The sequence below is a fragment of the Chiloscyllium punctatum genome, chromosome 49 (genome assembly GCF_047496795.1).
Source record: "Chiloscyllium punctatum isolate Juve2018m chromosome 49, sChiPun1.3, whole genome shotgun sequence".
Lineage (NCBI taxonomy): Eukaryota > Metazoa > Chordata > Chondrichthyes > Orectolobiformes > Hemiscylliidae > Chiloscyllium > Chiloscyllium punctatum.
Window position 1 is genome coordinate 13912237 of NC_092787.1, and position 24086 is coordinate 13936322.

A 24086-nucleotide genomic window follows, 5' to 3' on the forward strand; every position below is an offset into this window, starting at 1 on the left:
CACCACACACTATATTCATAGATCCTGATCTTTAAAACTTCTGGGCATGAAAATGAATGGTCAGGAAAAGGTCAGTTCCAATGACAAGTTCCTCGGCTTAGAGCCAGTTGGCATTCTGACTGGACAGCTTATGAACACTTGAATGTTATGAACATACACCTGTATATGAAAATGTAACTCTATGCCAAGTATAAGATGATTTTATACATGCCTTATAATGTGTAACTTCGCAAATTGAAATAAAAAAAGACAAGACTGATGTTGCCCTGAGCTACCATACACAGTGTGGCAACCTAGCAATGGAGCTACAATGTAATGTGGAGGAAAGTAGTGTCACATTTCACAGGCAGCAATATGCATTTACATACCACCTTTAACAGATGAAAACCAAAACATTTAATGTCAAATCAAATGAAAAATGTGTTCCCTGCAAATGGAGACATGTAAAAACCAGGAAGATACTTGCTTTTCTTTTTAACTGAGATAGCTCCTAAGCGGTTAGTTGGCCATTTTGAGGTGAATTTTAACTTGGTGCATTTCAGTCAGTTGGAGGGTACTTTTAGCCCTGTAGTCTTACGGCTGATGGACGTCATGTCTATTCCTGCCTATTCTGGGTGGGCACAGAGCAACTATCACCAAAGGATAATCTCTCAGACTACTGGATCAGCTTGTTGTCTAGTTACTGTTACCAACTGGCTCAATCACAGATGATACCAGTCAGCCAGTCCTGTTCTGATCTCACTTCCTCCCCCACCTCCTGCTCCAGTTATCCTCTGTCTCACCTCATTCGAATCCTAATCCTATCCCATATTCAATGTCACAGTTATTTCACTCACTAAGATATGTAGTTTGCTTTATGGTTGTGACTACCAATAAGTGGTTATTTTTGAATTTTGCTTGTTGGAGTTTGCTGAGTATTAAATTCGCTCTGATCACCAGTTTAGTGTCTGTTAACAATCGTATAAACAGCAAATGTATCAGAAATGTAAAGTTTAGATCTATAATGGTGTTACAAATACCAAATGACTGAACTTGCAATGGATTTAATTCAGTGCAAACAGGAAGCTAAATTCTAAATTCAAAATTCAAACAGATACATTACAACTCAGGGTGAAATCTGCGTGCAAGAAGAAAAAGTCACATGTAACATCTCTCCTGTGAGCTACTGTGTTATTGTATTGCCAAGTCACCAATTTATTAGTGTGACTATGTCTGAGTGTGAATATTGCTGGATAGGAAAGAGGGCAGGCCGGTGGAGTGACTGCATCTCACTATGTGAGCTCCAGTTTACCGTCAGGCACAAGTAGGTGTTGCAATGCTTTACAGAAGCTTTTGAGCACAAGGGACTGGATAAACTGTTGACTGTGCACTCAAATTGAGAAACGAACTTAAAATGGGAGGTGACATTCAAGTCTTGAGTTGAATTTATTTTAAATGGGTGCAGTTGAGAGTTCAGGATCTTTTCTTTATGACTTCCCCATGAGGTAGTTGAAAAACTAACCTGTGCCACAGCCACCTGTGTCTGTTGCTGCTGCTGTAAAAGCTGGTGTTGGAGCAGTTGCAAGTGGTGCTGGGATGCCAGGGGGGTAGGAGAGGAACACTGACTGCTGGGTAATCGTGGCAGCTGAGCTGACAAAACAAAAGGAGTTCCATTTTCAGGATCCTAAAAAAAAAGAAATCAGATATATTTCATTACCTATTTCAAATAAAACAAGGTTACCTAAACAAAATTCACTCTGCTCTCCACATCTTCCAAGGTGCTTTTCTCTCCGGTTGTCACGGCAACTGATTTTCCTGGGTACCTGCAAGTGCAATCAGTGACCTCATGCTGTGTTCTATCAAATCCTTAACTGCTGGCCATTAAGGTGTTCATTGAGCTGTGTAACAATCTGTTGCAATGAAGATTCAGGGTTTTAACATGAAGAAAACACAACTGAACAACTGCAAGGAGAAGTGGATAGACCAATGGCACAAAGGATTTCCTTCTGAAACTACTCCTATGCAACTCCATTTTCAAGAAAATTGCCACAGAATGTTGTTGTCAAGTGCTGTTGTTGTCAAGGATTGTCTGGATGGACGACCTTGAAGAAAAGTCCACTAATCACTTTTGAAAGAGAACTGGTTTCATTCTTGAAAAGGACGATTTTATTTTAAAGCTTTTTGAAATACTTATAACTTTGGTTGACTTCAGTGGGGTTACTGGAGAAGCCTGGCAGGGGAATCAATACCTGTACTAACTCGAAGCAGGCATCCCACTGCCCAACTGAGATGTAAAAGTGATTGCCTTAGACATTAACCAGCCAGCAATGCCCATATCCCATGAGTGAATAAAATAACAAAGTTGTCTAAGTATGGCATGGAAAAACTATAGTCAATGGGAATCTTTGCTGGTTGAAATCATAGTTGGCACACAGGAAGATGGTTGTGGTTGTTGGAGGTCTATCATTTCAGTTCCAGGACATCTCTGCAGGATTTCCTCAGGGTAGTGTTCTAGGCCCAACCATCATTAGCTGCTTCATCAGTGACTTGCCCTCCACCACAAGACTCACTGGAAGAAATGGAGGAAGACTGAAGGGAGAGTTCCCTAACATTTCATTTGGAAAAGATGATGCTGCTGCCTCCACCACTTTAACGAGACCAAAATATTCCATGCTGACAGCCTGTATGTCCTCATCTATCAATGAACTATCCCAATTATCGCACTTGCATTCTTTCTTTATCTAATTAACTAATGTACCATATCTAAACTGCTGCTTCTTAGAAGGCTATCACAAAATTACTTACAAATCGCTGACTGCCTATACCAGGTAACCATGATTGCGAACCCTCGAAAATCCATACCTTCTCTCACTAATGTGCACTGGTATTACTACTGCTGAAACATACTGGTCGGTTATCATTGACCAGAACAAGAGAAGGTCAGAGGCTGCAGTGAGTGACTCACCTCCTAATTCCCAAAAGCCTGTCCATCATTGACAATGCACAAGTCAGGAATATGATGGAATACTCTCATTTGCCTGAACAAGGGCAGCTCCAACAACACAAGAATCTCAACAGATTCCAAAATCAAAGCAACTTGGTTGGCACCCTATTGACCAACTTTGACATTCATTTCCTACAGCACTGATACAATGTGTGCCACCTATAAGATGCACTGCAGCAAATGACCCAGGCTCCTTTGACAGCACCTTCCAAACCTGCAATCTTTAACGCTTAGAAGGACAACAGCATCAGGTGCATGGGAGCATCACCACCTGCAAGGTCCCCTCCAAGCAACACACCATTCTGACTTGGAAAGATATCACCATTCCTTCATAGTTGCTAGGTCAAAATCCTGACAGTCCATTCTGAGCAATACTATGGGCATATCTACACCACAAAAACAACTGCGAGTCAAGAAGGCAGCTCACCACCACCTTAAAGGCAGATCTCTTGATGCCCATATCCTATGAATGTTTTACAAAATGCTGTACATTGCACCTGTTCTATGGCCAAAAATATCTAGTGGAATGAGTATCCATTTCTAACCATATGAGATAGATTCTTGGTGCACTGATGATAAATGGACTGAGGTGATGTCATAGAATCAATTTCACTAACACCCCAACCTTAAGTTCACCCGGACTATCTTGGACACTTCCCTCCCCTTCCTGGACCTCTTCATCTCCATCAATGGTGATGAACTCAACATGGACATCTTCGACAAGCCCACCGACTCCCACAGTGACCTGGACTACACTACCCCCCAGCCTGTCTCCTGTAAAAACACTATCCCTTATTCCTAATTCCTCCACCTCAGCCGCATCTGCTCCCTGGAGGACCAATTTCACCACAGAACACACCAGATGGCCTCCTTCTTCAAGGACCGCAATTATCCCTCCCACGTGGTCAACAATGCCCTCCAGCACATCTCCTTCACTTCCCGTACCTCTGCCCGCAAATCCCACCCCTCCAATTGCAATTAGGACGGAACCCCTCTAGTCCTCATCTTCCACCCCACCAACCTCTGGATACGTTGCATCATCCTCCCCCATTTCAGCCACACACAAACGGACCCCACCACCAGAGATATGTTTCCCTCCCCATCCCTATCTGCTTTCCGTAAAGACCGTTCCCTCCGCGACTCCCTCATCAGGTCCACGCCCTCCCCTCCTGACACCTTCCCCTGCCACTGCAGAATTGCAAAACCCGAGCCCACACTTCCCCCCTCACCTCCATCCAAGGCCTGAAAGGAGCCTTTCATATCCAGAGTTTCACCTGTACTTCCACACACATTATTTACTGTATTCTTTGCTCCCGATGTGGTTTCCTCTACATTGGGAAGACAGAATGTCTTCTTACTTCAGAGAACATCTCTGGAACCCCTGCACCAACCAACCCCATCGCCCCGTAGCTGAACACTTCAACTCCCCCTCCGCTAAGGACATGCAGGTCCTGGGCCTCCTCCATTGTCACACTCTAACCACCCGACGCCTGGAGGAAGAATGTCCCATCTTCTGCTTTGGGACCCTCTAACCACACGGCATCAAAGTGGATTTCACAGTTACTCATTTCCCCTCCCCCCACCTTATCCCAGTTCCAACCTTCCAACTCGGCACCACCCTCTTGACCTGTCCTACCAGTCCATCTTCCTTCCCACCAATCTGCTCCACCCTCCTCTCTGACCTATTACCTTCACCCACCCCCCCCATTCATCTACCTATTGCATTCTCAGGTATCTTCCCCCCAGCCCCAACCCCCTCCCATTTATCTCTCAGCCCCCTTGTCCCACAAGCTTCATTCCTGATGAAGGGCTTTAGCCTGAAACGTCAATTCTCCTGCTCCTCGGATGCTGCCTGACCTGCTGTGCTTTTCCAAAACCACACTCTCGACTCTGATCTCCAGCATCTGCAGTCCTCACTTTCTCCATAGACTTGATCCATTCAACTGAATTTCCTGAGGAAATGTTCCATAGTTGACTGCGTACCCCACAACAATATCTTAGAATCTGAGTCTAACTCTTTACGACAGGTTCCAAATTAGATATCATTAGACCAATTTAATGTGAGTATAATGAACATAATGTCCATATACCAAATGAGGGGAAAGGAATGTCTACACATCTAATGCAAAGGGTAGGGTTTGGGAGTGATCTGTTCATTGTAAGATACATTTTTCTTTATATTCTGAAGAAGGGCCATTGGACCGACATGTTGACTCTACATTTTCTCCACAGATGCTGCTGGGAGCTGCTGAATTGTCCCAGCAATTTCTGCTTTTGTTTCTGATTTCTGGCATCTGCAGTTCTTTGCTTTTTTACATTTTCCAAGTGCTCATCCCCTTTGAGGTACATGAGCCACTCTTAGCAGAGATATGAAAATCACTGCGCTTTTGCTGCTAGCAGCTGGATGTAACAGTGCTGGAATATTAATGCAGGATAAGGTTCTAAGGGCCTGTAATACACTATCAGTGAAACCATTACAATAATAAACTGTGCAGACAGTATTGATCTATTAGAGTGCAAAACAAATTAATCTTGCTCTAATTAGGGTGTGATACACATGACCAACATGATTTCTGACTCACTTACTTGGATGTTTAAATTGCAGCAACACTTAATTTACTACCAGCCAGGGAAAATGGTCTATGTGAATGACAGCCCATCCACTAGTCTAATGTCCCCCCTCCTCCATTACTGGATAACTGCAGCGTGTACCATCTACAACATACAATGCAGTAACTTGCCGTGGTTTCTTTAGGAACTCTTCCAAACCCACAAACTCTGCCACCTAGGTGAAGATTAAAATAAAGACCAGTCAATTTAACTTCTTGGCCTCACTGTTAATTAAAACTCTTTCCTTCCCATCAATTATTGACAAGTATCTCTGATACTTTGAGAAAATCAGCCAATTTCAAACCTTCCTGCCTATAGTTCCATAGTTTATGCTATGGAAACTAGCATTAGCAAAAAAGGAACAGACCCAGGGTAAACACAAGAGACAAGAAGCAGTTTGATTTATTTCCAACACCGGGACTGCAGCTTGGCCATTATCTGACAGGGAGAGAGCCCCAAACGTTTACCATGTGGCAAGGGGGGGGGGGTCATGACTCCCATTTTTACCCACTGCCCTGAATGGAAACCCAAACAAACAATCGATGCACGTTTTCCCTGGTCACAGTTTACAAGGCTGTGGAATGTCCCAACTCAGTAGTGAAAATTCAGGTTTACCAGTACATGCATGGGGGTTACATTTTGTACTATTGCCAGAGCAGATTTGATGACCAGAACCAGCAGGTACCATGCTTGATGCTCCTTAAGTCCCAATGCATTCTACAAAGAGACTGCTCAATGTGTTTCCTGTGGTAAAATATTTCTGTCATCAAAATGCAGCACCTTCTCTTTGTGTGGGAGTTTATATAATAAGGGTACATAATAAAAATTAAATATTTCTATTTCTAAGTACTTGCCAGATTTCACATTAAACATGCCACTTTAGAGCTGAACCTAAATAGTTTTTGATGTAATAATTGTTAAAGCAATGTTAATCAACCTTTCTGACTCAGAAAGGAAATGATTTAAACTCTTTAATTATATTCTTACATTGAACCAACTATTGCTGGTTGTCAATTTTAAAAGGTTATGATTCTTTTTATTTATCCTTTCTGTCATTTTCTTCCCTCTCTCTTATTCTAATCTTTCTCTCATTATTGTTTTTCAGTTTCTAGACAATTTAATATTGAATTTGCCCCTATAATCCATAGTTCTCTGTTTCATTCCAAGCTTCAAATCTTTTTAACTGTTTTGCTGTTGGAAAATGTGAGGTTAAAGGCCCAAAATGGTGAATTTTCAGTACACGAAACATGTCTAAACCACCTTAGGGCAAACGATAATCAGACATCTCTGATATCTGAAAGAGGTGTTTAGAAACTCATTTTGTGACCTTGCTATTGTGCTGCAGAGCAGACACCTTACAATTTGTTTTCGCTTCTTCTGCAGCCTGAGCCACGGTTCATATCACAGTCATAAATTGGAGTTCTTCCTCCAGCTCCAGAAAACAGCTGCAGGTCACTGCTAAGAGAGGAAGTGCTGAACACTTCCTCAATACCAGGACCTAGCTGAGATGCTGGCTTGACACTCCAACCAAATTGGAACTCCAAGGACCATCAGGCTGCACTATAGGCTGCAACTGCAACCTGCCAGAGTTTTGAATCGCTGATATCTAGTGTGTGCTCTGAGTTCATTATCCATTGCACAGCCAAAAATGGGCCTGAACTGATTTGTAGATCAATACGTAACTCAGCACAGATAATGTAGATTTGAGGCACTTTGACGCTACATGGTCAAATTAATAAGTAAACACGGGAGGCAGTGGTTGGGTTTATTTAGAAATGCTTATCAATTAGGCCAAAAACCAGAATCCTGATTTTCATCCTGGATGGCTAATCAAGAGCCTACAGTTTTGTGATTCCAAACATTGCGTTTTTTGGCAATGTTGCAAATGTTGCCCTGTTGCAAATGGCTGCTTTTATACATTCCCCCCCGCAAATATAGGAAAATTTTTTCCTTCAAGTTCCCAAATGGCTGACAAGAAAAGGCTATTTCCTGATTGGTGAATTATGAATACATCAGGAAATACTCTACTGAAGACCACAATGCTCAGGTAACTGCATATGTGTGAAGACAGCAATTTGGCATAAGGTTTGGGACCAAAGAAACCTGTAGTGTACATCTTCAAAACCCTGCTATAGGACAGGGATTTCAATTCACTTCATTCTTCCCCTTATTGACACTTTGCAGAAATATAATGCAGTCTCCAAACTGTTAACAATGTCATTTTACCAGCCTCATTTTGTTTCAACGTTCAGTGTTATGATCTTAGATAATACCCTGTAGTACCATTATGAATCAAAGTAAAAGAAGACAGTAATTATATCCAAAGATTAATCAGCTTGCTTAATCAAAATACCTGATATTTTCTCTCTTTAAGAGTTTGTGCCGCGTTAATGATTTCTAGTTCAATCCCGTCACATGGCAACTCACTGGAGCTGTGAGATTCCATCTCCTTGCCCATAGCCCCATTCTGCTTTACTCCAGGGAAGTGGAGACCTGTTTAAAGAAAGTGGGAAGATTGGACTGCTGAAAGAGGCTGGTCCAAGCTATGTGCACTGATCACACTTTCAGTTACAACTACTAGTGCTGAATACTTCAAGAGAAAGAAATAAGTTTTAAAGCACTGGAAATAGCTTATTCTGCACCACTAGTCCATATAAGTGTTTATGCTCCACATGAGCTTGCACCGATCCTTCTTCATCAGGCTTCTATCCCTTTCTATCTTTCTATCCATTTCTTCCTTGTCATTATTTAGTTTCCTCTTTTGCCATTCATCTCAACTATTCATTGAGGTAGCAAGCTCCACATTCTACCTATTCACTGGATAAAGAGTTTCCTCATGAATTTCCAAATGGATTTATTGGTGACTATCCACATGGATAACCTCTATGTTTGGGCTACACAACAATGGAAGCATCTTCTCAACACCTACTCTATAAAACCGTTTTCTTATCTTAATTACCTATAAAAGGTCACTCCTCAGTTTTTCTCTCTTCTCGAAATAAGAAAAGCTCTAGATTCTTCAGACTTCTCTGGTAGTTATAACTTCACAAGGTTCATTCTTATACATTGTTTTTTGTAGCTTCTCTAATGCCTTTATATTCCTTTTATAATGAGGCCAGAAAAGTGCTTCACGCCTGGTTTACACAGCAGTTTGTCAGTTCAGTTTTTACAATAATGATGAGGTATTCTGCTTCTCAATCACCACTTGGAAACTGTTGTTGCCAACTCCTGGAAGCATGTTTCCTTTCTGCTCATCCACAACACCAACCCACACTATATTTCCAAATTACAGATGCTGTGCAGCAGTCTGTCATATCTGAAACCAGCCACTAAAATAATTAACATTAGTTCCACCCCATCAAGTGATCCTGGCACAGTACACTGGCAGCTACATCTGCTTGATAGACCTTGAGGTAGATCCCACTGGGGAGGGTTATGTTGGAAAGGCTGACTTTACCTCCAGTGTATTGTTCTTCTGTTGCTTTGTCGCTTGCACCATCCGCCTGCCCATCTGCATTTTCTTTAGCATGTTGCAAACTCAGTTTATGACAGACCTCAAATGCCTGCCCCACGGTACGAACAATTCGCATTGCTTGGCTCTGAAGCAGAAAGAACGGTGAACTATAGATGCATTTACAAATCATCCAGACAGAAACGTGCCTTAAAATTTTGCTTGATTACTAGTATTTAACATAGCATCTTAAAGAAGATGCTGAAGAAAACCTCAAGATCCTCCATGGACAGTAATGCTTTTAATGTCACTATTGGTACTTTGACAAATGTTATGTGACCCAAACATGACTGCATAGCAAATATTTGATTCCATTTTATACTGTTCTAATTAGAAGAGTGCGCTGTATTCTAACAGAACTGGGTGAGGAAGTATTCAGCTTCAAATTAACGAAGTGGGTTTTGTCTGCTTGCTGCTGGAGTGCCAAGTGATAGCAATCTCAGTCCAGGGGTAGCCAAGGTAAACTGTTGGGTATGAACAGTTGGACTTGCTCATTCAACCTAAAAAAAAACAACAATGTGGGAAGCACACTGCTGCAATTCACACATCAAGATGGGAACCCAGGCAGAATACTGATGAACATACAGCACAGTTACTGAAGATGAATAGGCTGCTCAGCCTAGCAGGCCTACTGTGATGTTTATCTTTCAGATGACTCTCCTCTGACCTTGCTTTATCTTACTCTATCAATATTTCCTTCTATTTATTCCTCACTCACAAGTTTATTTAGCTTCCTCTGAAATGAATCTATACGATTCTTCTCAATTACTCCCGAGAATTCCACATTCTAACCACTCTCTGAGAGTGAAATAAACTTCTCCTGAATTCCTATTGGATTTATTAGCTACCATATTAAACTGTGGCTATGAATTTTCCAAAATAGTCTACCCTACCAACTGCTTTCACAATTATGAGGGCAGCTCTCAGCTACCTGCTTTTTAGCAAAATAGTCCCCAGCTTGTTTTACCTTGACTGACTTTTCGTATTGGAATCTGACTACAGCAACAAAGAAAAGGGATTTATTTTTGGGCCACTTTTGTTCATGAAAATGAATGCATTTTCCATGCTGAAGGTGAAACACATGCACCTACTTCTCACACAACATACAAGAAAGGGTTCAAACCTTTTTCTTCGATTTAAATACATTGCATCGAAAAGTATTGCTGATGCCATCCCTAGCAATATAGCTGAATATCTTTAAATCCTGGGAATCATGTGATACGTAGAATATTCTATAGACAAAGGGGAAAGAAAAGACACTAGTAATTAGTAACAACGGCATGTAATGACACAACACATTACTGTACTGAAAGAACAATTAAAATTACAAGTGTACACACGTTACTTAACACCAATAAATTGTAATGTGGCACCTAGCTATAATTAAATGCATCGGTGTTTCTCAATTCTCTGGTTGCAGCTGTTTTACATGCAAAAGGGCCATGCAAGTGCCGACGTTAGGGTTCAGAAAAAGGTTCAGGTCACTCATGTCTACAGGCTTTATTTCCACCTGACATTAATATTCACTTGCTAAATACAACATTTGTCATATAAACCTTAACTTTTACAGCAACTTTGAATATGTTCACACTTGGCAGAGAACCTGATGAACCCTGCCATCACACTGCAATGTACACAAATGGTTTAGTTCCTCACTCACAGTATCTGGCTCTACATCTCCTGACCACTCTGCTCTAACTTGTTGACTCTCAAGCTGGATAAATGTCGGTGTTTCATTATTTCTTGTAAGAACATGCTTCCTTTCTCTAAGCCTGAGAAGCAGGTAAAGAGAAAAGCAAAGCTATCAAATAACTAAATTCAAACAAGTTAGGAAACACTTTGAGGGAAACTCTGAACGCCATTAAAACTGTTTCTTTAGAATCACATTTAAATGCTATTGATTTTTCTTTCACTTTGCTTCTGTTGAAAGCATTATATGGCTCACAGAATTGGTCCAGCAATCGAAACCTTTCCTAATAAATTGGAAACCTCTGCCTTAGGGCTGCATGTAATGTTTGACTTGAAATTCTCTGCAGAGAGAAGCTAAGTTCAGTCAAGTGGTAAAAATGATTTCCAACAGAACTTAAACTGAGATCCACTCTGGCCGATGATGAGAGAATGTTTCCCCTTATGAGGGAAACCATAGAACCAGGGGTGTAGTTTCAGAATAAGGGGTCATTTATTTCAGTGAAACAAAATGTTTCTCTCAGAGGGTCATGAATCTCTGAAATCCTTCATACAAGAGAATAGTGGAGGCTGAGCCATTGAAAATATTCAAGGCTACATTGGACAGATTTTGGAAGAGCAGGGAGGAAAGTGGAGTTGAGACCAAGATTAGATCAACTATAATCTTAGTGAATGACACAGCAGATTCAAGGGCCAAGTGACTTACTTCTGTCTATGTTCTCCTGAAACCACAACTTCTATTACCTCAATCATTCTTAGCTGTGATTTATTCATCTTCACCTTTAACATTTTGTGATAGGCAGCAACAGGAACACAAAAGGTGAAGGAGCCAATAAATGACTGAATGAGACACCCACTTCCCTTAAGTCTATGCACCAGCCAACAGCAAACTAGCAGCCACAGACTTCAGTTTCAGGATTTCTCACTGCATAAGATGAATTCTGTACTTATTTACAGCAGGAATATATTATCTTAAGGCTTTAATAAGAAGCTACTGCCACATTAATAATGTTTAATGCTTCCAGTGTTAAAATTATTCCCAATTGTAAGCAAAGGCAACTAATTTTCATTATTTTTGATAACAGGGACTTGGTCTATCATTTTTAGCATTGACTGCAATTTAATCTGAAACAAAAAATTTTAATGGTGGAAATCACATCACCAGCTATGTCACATGAGAGCCCAGGTAACCAACAGGATATGGAAATGATCAATAACTTGGACATTATGGCACCAATGGCACTCCATTAAATGAATTCTAATGTCCTCTCACATCCCTTCCATTATTGCTGCTTCAGCACTTGATCTTTCATTATAGCAAAGGTCTATTGATTCACTGATGCACAACACCATCCCCCGAACATTGTACATAACCCTCTGTACCCTTTACAGTTTGCAAATAGTTTTTCTCTCACTTAATAGCTTAAATAATTAATTTGTTAAATACATAACAGACCTATCATATATCAAATATGTTTAATTGATTTACAGTTTCAATTAAATTTGGTTACCAAGTTTCAAATGAACTTTTAAGAAATGTACTATCCTGTGTTCCCAGTGACTGGGATCTAGTATCTTTTGATGAACTCACTGACTGTGATCCATTGCAATGAAGGTGCTCACAATGATTAAGATCCAGTGTAGTGAATGTGTTCATCCTGTGATGGAGATATAGTGCACTGTAATATACTCACAGTGACTGGGATCCACTGCAGCATAAAATGCTCACAGTAATTGCATCCAGTACTCTGCACCAATTGATCCAGGGTACTTTAATCTGCTCATAGTGATTGGGATACAGTACAGTGTAAAGTGCTCACGGTGAATGAGATCTAGTACACTTTAATATGCATACAGTAACTGAGATCCAGTGTGATGGAATGCACAGTCACTGGGATTTAAAGTGATGTAGTGTACAAAGTGACTGAGGTCCAATGAGGTGTAATGCACATGTAACAACTGGGATAAAGTGTGACGTAACATAGAAACAGTAACTTGATTCTAGCAACGGTACAACCTGCTTACAATGATTGGAATCCAGTGTGGTGTAACGTTGACACAAAGATAGGGATCCAGTGTGGTGTAATGTTGACACGGACACTGGGATCCAGTGTGGTGTAACGTAGACACAGAGATAGGGATCCAGTGTGGTGTAATGTTGACACGGACACTGGGATCCAGTGTGGTGTAACGTAGACACAGAGATAGGGATCCAGTGTGGTGTAATGTTGACACGGACACTGGGATCCAGTGTGGTGTAACGTAGACACAGACACTGGGATCCAGTGTAACAAAGACACACAGAGACTGGGGATCCATTGTGGTCTAACATAGACACACAGACCCTGGGATCCAGTGTGGTGTAACATAGACACAGAGACTGGGTGTGTTGTAGACACAAAGACTAGGATCCAGAGTAGTGAAACATAGACACACAATGATTGGAATCCAGTGTGGTGTAACATAGACAGAAAGACTGGGATCCAGTGTGGTGAAATATATACATACAGAGACTGGGATCCAGTATGGTGAAATATACATATATTGATTGGGATCCAAAGCAGTGTAATGTACATAATGACTGGGATCCAGTGAGGTGTTATGTACACAAAATTGGGATCTAGTGACAGTGACTTTAATCTAGCATGGTGTAATGTGCGAGCAGTGATTGGAATTCAGTACAGTGTAATGTATATCGTGACTGGGATCCACTGCAGTGCTGTGTCCCCCCTCATGAAATTGAAGATGATGTAAATTACTGTTGGTCTCGAGCATTTCAACTAGTAAACCCATTAATTTAAAAACAAAGTCTTACATCAGTACTACACCTTTATGGCAATGTTCCACACTATTTCACAGGAGCATTATTAATCATGCAACATAAAAACATTGGGACAGATGACTATCAATAACATGACATCAGTTCTGTACCTGTAAATAGGGTCATGCATCACTAACATTTTATTTGCATCCCATGTCCACTCCTTTCTCTAGAACAAAAAGACATCTTCTGATTAAAATGCCTTTTATTATCCATATTATACACAATCCATTATGAGGCACAAGGTTCTCACCTCAAATCTGAATCAAGAAACTCAACCCCACATTGTACTTTCTTACATCAGACAGTTTTTGACATATTTAAGTTCTTGCATTATTTGTTATTTTGAATTGCATGATTTTTAAATCAATATGGCTTGAATTTCCTTGGTTAAAATTGGACAATTAAGGATGGGTAATATTTACTGGACTTTTTAGTGACCCCCATATCCCAAGAACAAAGAAACAAGAACAGACTTCAAACAAGCTGTACTTTTATGTATACTATTTGGGATCTATAAATACAGGAAGGATTTTGTGTGCACTTATACTCAGATTAAACTAAGCTCACGAAAGGTCATGTTTCAAAATGTAATTGTTTTGATAATGCAGGTGAGATTCAGAGGAGGTCTCAACCCAAAGTGACAATTCCTGTGTACCAGACCAGTTTATCCAGTAAAAATCCTGACAAATATTGGAATTGTTTCATCTATGTGAGCTCAGTGGAGATTAGCAGCCAATCCTACACTTAGAAACATTCAATTTTTAGCTTGAGAGATCAATACTGCAAGGTCAGAGGTCAAGTCTCTGGCTTCCTGTCTGACTGGGATAAACATCTAGCATGTGAAAATAGGGAATAAAAGGCAGATATAGTGGGAAGAAATTCTTTCATTATTGTATGCCATATATAGAGATATTCAGACATTAGCTAAGTGAGCAATTGAATTGACCTGATTATTTGTAATAAAGTTACTTGCTTGTTTATCTGCAATACTTTGACAAGCATCATGAAATTAATTATAAACTATACTACATTTGTTCACATTATGTTTCAATAAGCAGCGTTAATTGTTTTATAAATGGCCTTATTACAATTAGCGCCCATCGGTCTGATTATGAAAAGAAAGGAGAAGTGCACATGGGATCCCGCGTGTGCCAGAACCCATAAAAAGAAGATTGTTTTATGGCAATGACTGTAGATGGAGCTGTCATTTTATTCAATGGCAGTGGGAGACTCCTGACCATACTGATCATGGTCTTCATTTTCAGGAGGCAACAACATGTGATTCTGAACCTCAGGGAATAACCGATACATACTCAGAGATTGTAACTCAAAGACTCCTTGTTTGCATAAACTTTTCATGTAACCACTTAATCTTGCCAGTAGAAGGATTACAAGATTTTGTCATTCAAATGTAAGGAGTGAACATTTGGTACGACTGAACATCAGGGGAGGCACTGCTGCTGATGGCGTTACCACTTCGAAGGAGCACCCTGAGACTTTAAATCGAGAATCACATTGGCACAACAATGAAGTATTCTGTTTCAGTGCAATTTTCCCTAAAGTTCATGGTAACAACATGAAAAAATATAGGTGTCAACAGGACTTGTCGAGTGAGGGTGTTTCTCTGATGGGGTGGTTAACCAACTGGAACTTGGAGGCAGGTTTCAAGGATGTTTTTGTGGTGAATTACCATTGGAATCACTAACACAAATGACATTCATAGCAAGCACTTCCTTAGATCATTTCTGCATTTCAAAATTGTTTAATGTTCTAAATTTTGTTCTTAATTTTTCATGGGACTGTTGGCATTATGGCAACGTTGGCTTTAGTGCTCATTTCTAGCTGCCCTGGTGAAGGTATTGATGGGTCAGCTTCTGGAACTGCTGTGCTGGGTTATGAAGGTGCTCCAACATGATATTTGGTAGCAAAAAAAACCTGCAGTTTCTGTAAATCAGAAACGAAAACAGAAATTGCTGGAAAGGCTCAGCAAGCCTAGCAGCATCTGGGGAGAGAAATCAGTGTTAACATTTCAGGTTGAGTGGCTCTTCCTCAGATTATGGTACAACGTTTCTGATTCAGATCTAGCCATGATGATGAAGTAGATCTAACTCAGGTCGATTGTCTGACTGTCTAAGTCAAACATGGTACAAAATGGGTCCAAGGATACTCAAAGATCCCCTGAAAATGTTCTTCTTATGCCATAGTACAAGGGCAGTAACAGTCAGAACAAGCCATTGGATTTATTGTAAGCTAATCCATTTTCTTTTCCCAGATCTTTTTGTATAGTTACAAGTACATGGACTGGATGTACTCCCAAGGTTTATACTAGGTTACAGACAGTCATAGCATTGAACCCTGACATGGAATGAATGCGCCTGAGAATAATCTATTATAGGTAAAGACAAAAACCAACTCAATAAAACAGATCAAGGTTCTCTATAACAATTAATAGTAAAATCTCACATGAAAGAACACAGTGATGAACTTGCCTTTTGCTTTTTCCTCAGAATGACCTTCACTCCATCCACAGACACCAAGATGCTCACCTTTTTCTTCTTAATGTTCTTGGCTTTAAATTCATACTGTGAATGAAACAGTACCAATGTGACATCAAAGTGGAGATATACTTTAAAGATCAGGTCTTTCAAAGGTCCCAATCAACTTGTAATAATGACTGTAGTCACTAGACAAATTATATTGTGTAGACAGTGTATCAATAACATTTTAATTAACTACACTTTGCATATTTGAAATAGAAAACTTTGTCCCCAAGAATTTTGCCTTTTCATCCATTTGAATTCAGAGGAATATACACTGAGTTATTGAATACACAGGCTTAATGGTTTGCAAAGACAGTTGATACTGGGAATCAAGTTAGGTTTTCTTTCTATAAGAAGTTTGGGAAGTAGACTGTTGGTGCTCAGAAGCAGGTAGACAATGAGCAATTTTATCTCCTTTTGGCCACTTTGTCAGATCATAAAAATATTTAGATCCGTTATTTCTGTGCAATAAATATTTTCTCAAACAACATGCCTGATTTCATCTGTGTAACTAAAACTGCCTTTCAGAATTTTGGGAGTTGTTCTCGGGTGTATTTAAAGGGTGGGGTGGGGGAGTGCACCAGGTTTTAAAGAGACCCCAAGAGTGTGTCAATGTTTGTAAGAGCTCACAGGGAGTTCCAATACTTTCAGAGGGTTCACCCAGGAATGTGGAGTTATTTTCATGGGATTTCCATAAGAATGCGTCACTGGCCCAAATCTTCCCATCTCCAGATCATCAGGAGACGCACAACACAACCCTGGTCAGTTCTTGGGGCTGGATATATACAGGAAAGGTACAGGAAATTTAAATTCCATTGGGCTGATTCTCTGCTGCACGGACCTTGTATGAAAATCTCTGACTCCAAGCTCAGGGCAGAGTCTAGGGCTAGATACATATGACTTATCTGTGTGCTTACCCAGGAATAGTTACAATGCTTAACACCTAGTTTAAAAGTTGGGAAACTCCAGAATCAGTCCTCCAATCAAAATACACCCTCACCCACCCAATTAAACCTTCCAATGCCCCATATCCGATCTGACTACACCCCAACCCGATCTGACTACTCACTCTGACCCAACTACCCCTTGACCTGGTCCAAATAACTATCCCTGACCTTCCACCTCCTGGTCACTGACTTGGTGGGTTAGTGTTCATTTGCTGTTATGATCCTAGCTGATGGTGGAATTGGACAAGTCATATTGCACAATGAAATCAGACATGGTAAATCATACTTTTTTGTTTAAGTAACATTGTAGTTGGTCCCTGAGTTATATTCACATAGTTTGTAGATTTTCTCCAACAGCATAAGAGAAGTTTAATATGCAAAAGAAGAAATAAAAAAACAAACCAAGCAATCTCAGTATACATATGGCAGTTAGAATGTTTCCAGAAAACACTGCAATGGGTGGCTCAGTGGTTAGTACTGCTACCTCACAGTGCCAAGGACCTGGGTTCAAGTCCCACCCCGGGTGACTCTGTTGCACATTCTCCCTGTGTCTGTGTGGGTTTCCTCCCATGATCCAAAGATGGTCAGGTGAAATGGCGTTAGCTGCATTAATCAGGGGTAAATATTAGGTGGGTTACTCTTCAGCGGGTCGGTGTAGACTTGTTGGGCAAAGGGGTCTGTTTCCATACTGTGGGGAGTCTCATCTAATCAAAAAAAAACAAGTGTCCCTTTGTTTGCCAACACTATTTATTAGAGAATCAAATCCAGAAGAAGTCTGGAGACTGTTTAATGAATCCATTCCAAATATTAACAAATGTGGCAGCCTGCACTTTCTAAGTTCTAATAACCTACAGATTTCAAACCAAACTCTCCTTACTTGCAGGTTTCACAAATTAAACATTTCTAAAGAGATGAAATGTTTCCTGAACAGTTCCCTGAATCCTTCTTCTAGACAAGGAGAGTAACAAACTCCCTTCTAAACTCAACGCCAGTGTCTCGGAACTGAACTGAACAAAGCTAATGGCCTTACATGTTGACCATATCTGACACAAACACAACAGTACAAACAGCTTTCTAATCACACCACTAGGAATTACAGTAACCTGCTCTCTAACAAAATGTTGAACTTAAATCACTGTTATTATCTCTTTTCTGATATATGCATTTATTGGAAGTTTTTTTTACTCTTTTACAAAAGGAAAAATAAAGTTATAAAAGTACAAAAAGACAGAAAAGTAGAAATAATACCACATTATTATATTACAGTAATGTTACTACAATCATCTCATATTTACTTAAGGAGAAAGTGAGGACTGCAGATGCTGGCGATCAGAGCTGGAAATGTGTTGCTGGAAATTGGACTTTCACAACATTCAGCCATGGATCTCATCTTGTCCATAAACAGTAAATTGATGAGAGGACACCTTGTCTGCGAGCCCTCAACATCAGGCCATATTGACCTTGAGTCCTCATGCATCCAGTCACCTACATATGACAGTAGGGTGCCTATTTGGTATCTCTTCAGATCTGGGAGATCTACCTGCTGCCCAATATCCTGCGGAGGTTGCAGCTTGGTGAATTTAATTAGGGGGCGCTTTGGGCACCAAATAAAGGATCCAAGCCATTCCGCAAACCTCCGCAGCACCTGAATAATTTAATTTATTGTCTTAGCGGGAGTTTGGACTTTTCCGGATTAGCCAGAAACAGAAAGAGTGCTCCCCAGTTCCCACCTTTGGAGCCACTATTTCAGGTCCTTCTGGATAGCATCCGCCAACAGCTCATTTACCAAGGTAAACAGCAGCGGCGAGAGAGAACATTCCTGTCGGCTGCTTCTCCCCACATTAAAATTATTCAATTTGACACCATTCGTAATAACCACCTTTATATAACACTGCCAACCAACTAGCAAAGGCCTCTTCGGGAGTGTGTCAGTATTTGCAGAGGGCTATCGGTAGTATGTCAGTATTTGCAGACGTTTCTCGGGAATGTGTCAGTATTTGCAGACGTTTCTCGGGAATGTGTCAGTATTTACAGAGGGCTCTTGGGAGTGTGTCAGTGTGTGCAGAGGGCTCTCGGGAGTGTGTCAGTGTGTGCAGAGGGCTCTCGCGAGTGTGTCAGTGTGTGCAGAGGGCTCTCGGGAGTGTGTCAGTGTGTGCAGAGGGCTCTCGGGAGTGTGTCAGTGTGTGCAGAGGGCTCTCGGGAGTGTGTCAGTGTGTGCAGAGGGCTCTCGGGAGTGTGTCAGTGTGTGCAGAGGGCTCTCGGGAGTGTGTCAGTGTGTGCAGAGGGCTCTTGGGAGTGTGTAAGTATGTTCAGAGGGCTCTCAGGCAAGTGTTCCTCACAGTTAGGTTGGCTGTATGAGATACAGTCTAGACTTTGACTTCTTCATCAGTATGTTGTGAATGATCTGTTCTGGTGACAGTGTCTAATTCTACCAATAATGGTGGTGTTGTCACTTCGCTCAAACTCAAAACAATTTTGTTTTGGCTGTGGGCACTTTGATCAGGTGGGGCCTGACTAATGTTGTCATGTTGCATACAGTACCAGATCTCAGCCACTGGAGGCCCTCTGTAATCTGTGTGAATACTCAGCTGTGAGAATTACACTGCTGTATTAATCAGAATATAGTATTTCCTGCAGCTATCAGGTCAACTTCTGATCTGATCACAGCCAGTGAGTGATTGCTTATGAAATTTTGAACAGAAAACCCTCAAGCACTCTTTACATAGAGAGCTGTGAGGATGTTCATTTCACTTCCAGTGTTAAACAACAGTAACATAGCGATTATGCTAGCACCTTGATTACTGAGCTGGGAGTTCAAAACCAAACAGGGCAGTGTTCAATAAATATGAGATAAAGAATTACTGTCAGTTATGGAGATCAATTAACTCTCAGATTGTAATTAAAACCAATATGTTTCACTTTCAGGGAAGGAAATCTTTTTCCCCGACCTTCATGTGACTCAACACCACAATGATGTGGTTGGCTCTTGACATGCTTTAACATGGCCTATCAAACCATTTTGTTATGACAGTTTCCGACTTTCACGTTTTGTTCACAAGATGAGTATCAACTGACATTTTCTTTTACATCAAACTGTTCAGATATGTTTTGACACATTTTGATTAGATTAGATTCCCTATAGGATGGAAACAGGACCTTCAGCCCAACAATTTCACACCGACCTCCTGAAGAGTAACCTACCCAGATCCATTCCCCTACCCTATACTTACCCCTGACTAATGCACCTAACACAATGGGCAATTTAGCATGGCCAACTCACCTGACCTGCATATCTTTGGACTGTGGGAGGAAACTGGAACACCCGGAGGAAACCCACGCAGACACAGGGAGAATGTGCAAATTCCACACAGACAGTCACCCAAGGCAGGAATCAAATCCAGGTCCCTGGCAATGTGGGGCAGCAGTGCTAACCACTGAGCCACTGTGCTGCCACATCGCAGTGGTCATCATATCCTGAGGTGGAACTGAAATCTAGATTGTTTTAGAGTCACACAGTCATGGAGAATGGAAACAGACCCTTTGCTCCACCTAATCTGAACTGACCATAATATCAAACTAAACTAGTTCTATAGGCCTGCGCTTGGCCCCTACCCTTCCGATCATTTCTTATTGATGTACTTATCCAAATGTCTTTTAAAAGCTGCAACTGTACTCACATCGACCACTTCCTCTGGAAATTCATTCCACACTCTGGTCACACTGTGTAAAAATGTTGCTTCTTATGTCTTTTTAAAATATTTCTTTTCTCACATTAATAATATCCCCCCTCATCTTGAGGTCCCCCATCCTAGGCAAAAGACACCTCCCATTCACCTTATCTATACCCCTCGTGATTTTATTAACCTTTATGAGGTTACCTCTCAACCTCTGATGTTCCAGTGAAAGAAGTCCCAGCCTATTCTGCCTCTCCTTGTTATTCAAATCCTCTGTTCCCAGCAACATCCTGGTAAGTCTTTTCTGAACCATCTCCAGCTTTATAATATCATTCCTATAACAGGGTGAGGATCAAACAACACTGCTAGTCTGATATTCTAACATGGGATGAAGTGAGGACTGCAGATGTTGGAGATCAGAGTCAAAATGTCAGAGTCTTGATGTCACAAGGAATTAAGAGCTACGGGGAAAATGCAGAGAGGAGTTGAAATGCCCATCAGCCATGATTGAATGGCGGAGTGGACTCGATGGGCCGAATGGCCTTACTTCCACTTCTATGTCTTATGGTCTTAAAATGTGGGGTGCTGGAAAAGCACAGCCAGTCAGGCAGCACCCAAGAAGCAGGAGACACACCTATCTGCTCCACCCTCCTTCCGACCTATCACCATCACCCCCCCACCTTCATCTACCTATCGCTTTCCCAGCTACCTTCCCCAGCCCTACCCCTCTCCCTTTTATTGCCCAACCCTCTTGCATTCCACCCAACATTCCTGATGAAGAGCTTATACTCGAAATGTCAACTCTCCTGCTCCTTGGATGTTGCCTGACCGGCCGTGCTTTTCCAACGCCACACATTTTGACTCTGATATTCTAACATCTCAGACTTATATATAGGCTAAATTCTATGCTATCTGATGTTATGTTTCTTAATCCTGACTGTAACATTCCACATTCCTGACTCAGTGACGACACACTGCACTGACTGAAATGCACTGAGAGACTGATAGAATGCTGAGGGTGAAGCAAGAATATTTATAATGGAATGTCACATGTCAAATTGGCTTCTAACTGAAGTAACTCCACAGAATATGGTATCCCGTCACCAAGTCACCCTTTATTTACAATTGGAGAGTTTTTCATACTGATCCTACTTCCTCAGAGCCAGCTCTCAGAGTGAACAGGATCTTTGATACTCCTGTTCTTACCTGTCAGCCAAGACTTCCTGATTGGACCAGGTTAACAGCTCCAATCATGAAACCCATACTCTGAGGTTCACCTGACTGACCTTGTTACAATCACAACACTAACTGTCTCAAAGTTAGATTGAAGAAGGGTCACTGGACCTGAAATGTCAACTCTGCTTTCTCTTCACAGATGCTGCCAGACCAGCAATTTCTGTTTTTGTTTCTAGTTTCCAGTATTCTCAGTTCTTTATTTTTTTCAAAGTTACATCGCCTTTATGAGATCTATACAATAATACCACACGGCTCACCACAAACTTCTCAATGGTAAATCGCCACTAATTAGATAATAAATGCCGACTTTATAGTCTTGTGGAGCAACTACATTGTACCTACCTCTGGGCCTAATGGCCCCATCTTAGGATATGATGAGCAGAGAACTATGGCATAACCAGTATACCCTCTAATTTTCATTCCAGCTGCACAGGACTCTAAGCTTAACTTCCGGAAGCAGAAATAAATGCCACTATCAATTGCCATATGTGGAACCATGGAATGGCAGCATATGAGCAGGCATAGCTTATAGTGAATATTAGTTATAGGAAACCCAAAGATATTTACTTTGGAAGTATAAAAATAAATGCTGACTTTATCACTGACAAACATGTCCAGTGACCAAATGGAAAAAATTCAGAAACCTTGTCAATGTTCCAGACTGGATTGAATAAGTGGATGAAGGAAAACAAGGGGTTGAGTAATAAGGTCAAAGGACAAATTATTATAAAAATTATAAATGTAGGGTAAATATGAACACTAAGCAGTTGGGTAGAGCAGTCTGTTTCCATCTTGTAAGTTCCATGTATTCCATGCACTGTAAAGAAGTTCCTTAAAAACTGGTTGCCAATAGTAATGTTCCTAATATCCCTATAGTAAGCTGTCTTGAGACGTATTTCTACCTAAATACAAGAATAGCTAGTTCTAAGGTAGTCAGTTACAATTTGTCTTTCTCATTCCCGCATCAATAAACTAATTTGATCACAGCACAGTATGCACCATTAGAAGCACAATCTTGGTAGGATTACCAAAAGCATGTTACAGCTGAAGTGTACAACTACTGGAGCTCTAACTTACAAGCTGAAAGATCGTTTTTTAGAGTGTTATACACGAAGGATTGAACTTTAATTCTGTACAGTACCTAGCTTGGTGCATGCGGACTCTTGCATCTTTACTGTCCCATCCTGTTTCATCTCCAATGTGATGGACTGCAAGAACAATGCTCCCAAAGTTTGAATCATCAGTTTATGAACAAAATCAAACATGTCATTGAGTCAAAAGCAATTTTGATTTTGCACCCAGCAAATTCTTGGTGGAGGTGAAAAGGACAGCTATATATTTCTTGGAGTCAATGACATTCTGCGTGGAAGTTTTCAATGTATTTGACTAAGCACAACAAAAGCTGGGTCCCATAGATAACAAGGTAAAAACAGTGACTAAAGATGCTGGAAACTAGATTCTGGATTAGTGGTGCTGGAAGAGCACAGCAGTTCAGGCAGCATCCAAGTAGCTTCGAAATCAACGTTTCGGGCAAAAGCCCTTCATCAGGAATAAAGGCAGTGAGCCTGAAGCGTGGAGAGATAAGCTAGAGGAGGGTGGGGGTGGGGAGAAAGTAGCATAGAGTACAATGGGTGAGTGGGGGAGGGGATGAAGGTGATAGGTCAAATGTGGCTGTGGTAGCGAGTTTGTTTCACAACATGTTTGAAGAGCTTTAGGGCAGAGGAAATGACCTGGGAGTTGCAGTGGGAGAGAGACTCCCTGACCACTAATCCAGAATCTGGTTTCCAGCATCTGCAGTCATTGTTTTTACCTCGTTGATTTTAACCCTACTGCGAATCCTCTTGCAAGGATGCCTGCCTTGAAGAAGTTTTCCTCCTCTCTCTACAAGAATCTCAGGGAGTCCCTCTCCCACTGCAACTCCCAGGTAATTTCCTCTGCTCTGAAGCTCTTCAACCATGTCGTGAAACAAACTCGCTACCACAGCCACATTCGACCTATCAACTTCATCCCTTCCCCCACTCACCCATTGTACTCTATGCTACTTTCTCCTCACCCCCACCCTCCTCTAGCTTATC

The 24086-nt window shown here is 41.1% G+C and overlaps 1 protein-coding gene across 2 annotated transcripts in view; it reads right to left on the bottom strand.

Moving 5' to 3' along the window:
- LOC140469305 (carboxyl-terminal PDZ ligand of neuronal nitric oxide synthase protein) overlaps positions 1-24086 on the bottom strand; it is a 129909-nt gene that overhangs the window by 28087 nt on the left and 77736 nt on the right. For both annotated transcript variants that reach the window (XM_072565675.1, XM_072565674.1), the window contains exons 3-8: positions 16104-16196; positions 13722-13780; positions 10228-10336; positions 9051-9192; positions 7947-8086; positions 1502-1663 (exon numbers count right to left, since the gene is read on the bottom strand). In XM_072565675.1, coding sequence (XP_072421776.1) covers positions 1502-1663; positions 7947-8086; positions 9051-9192; positions 10228-10336; positions 13722-13780; positions 16104-16196 — 705 coding nt within the window. The remainder of the gene's footprint in view (positions 1-1501; positions 1664-7946; positions 8087-9050; positions 9193-10227; positions 10337-13721; positions 13781-16103; positions 16197-24086) is intronic.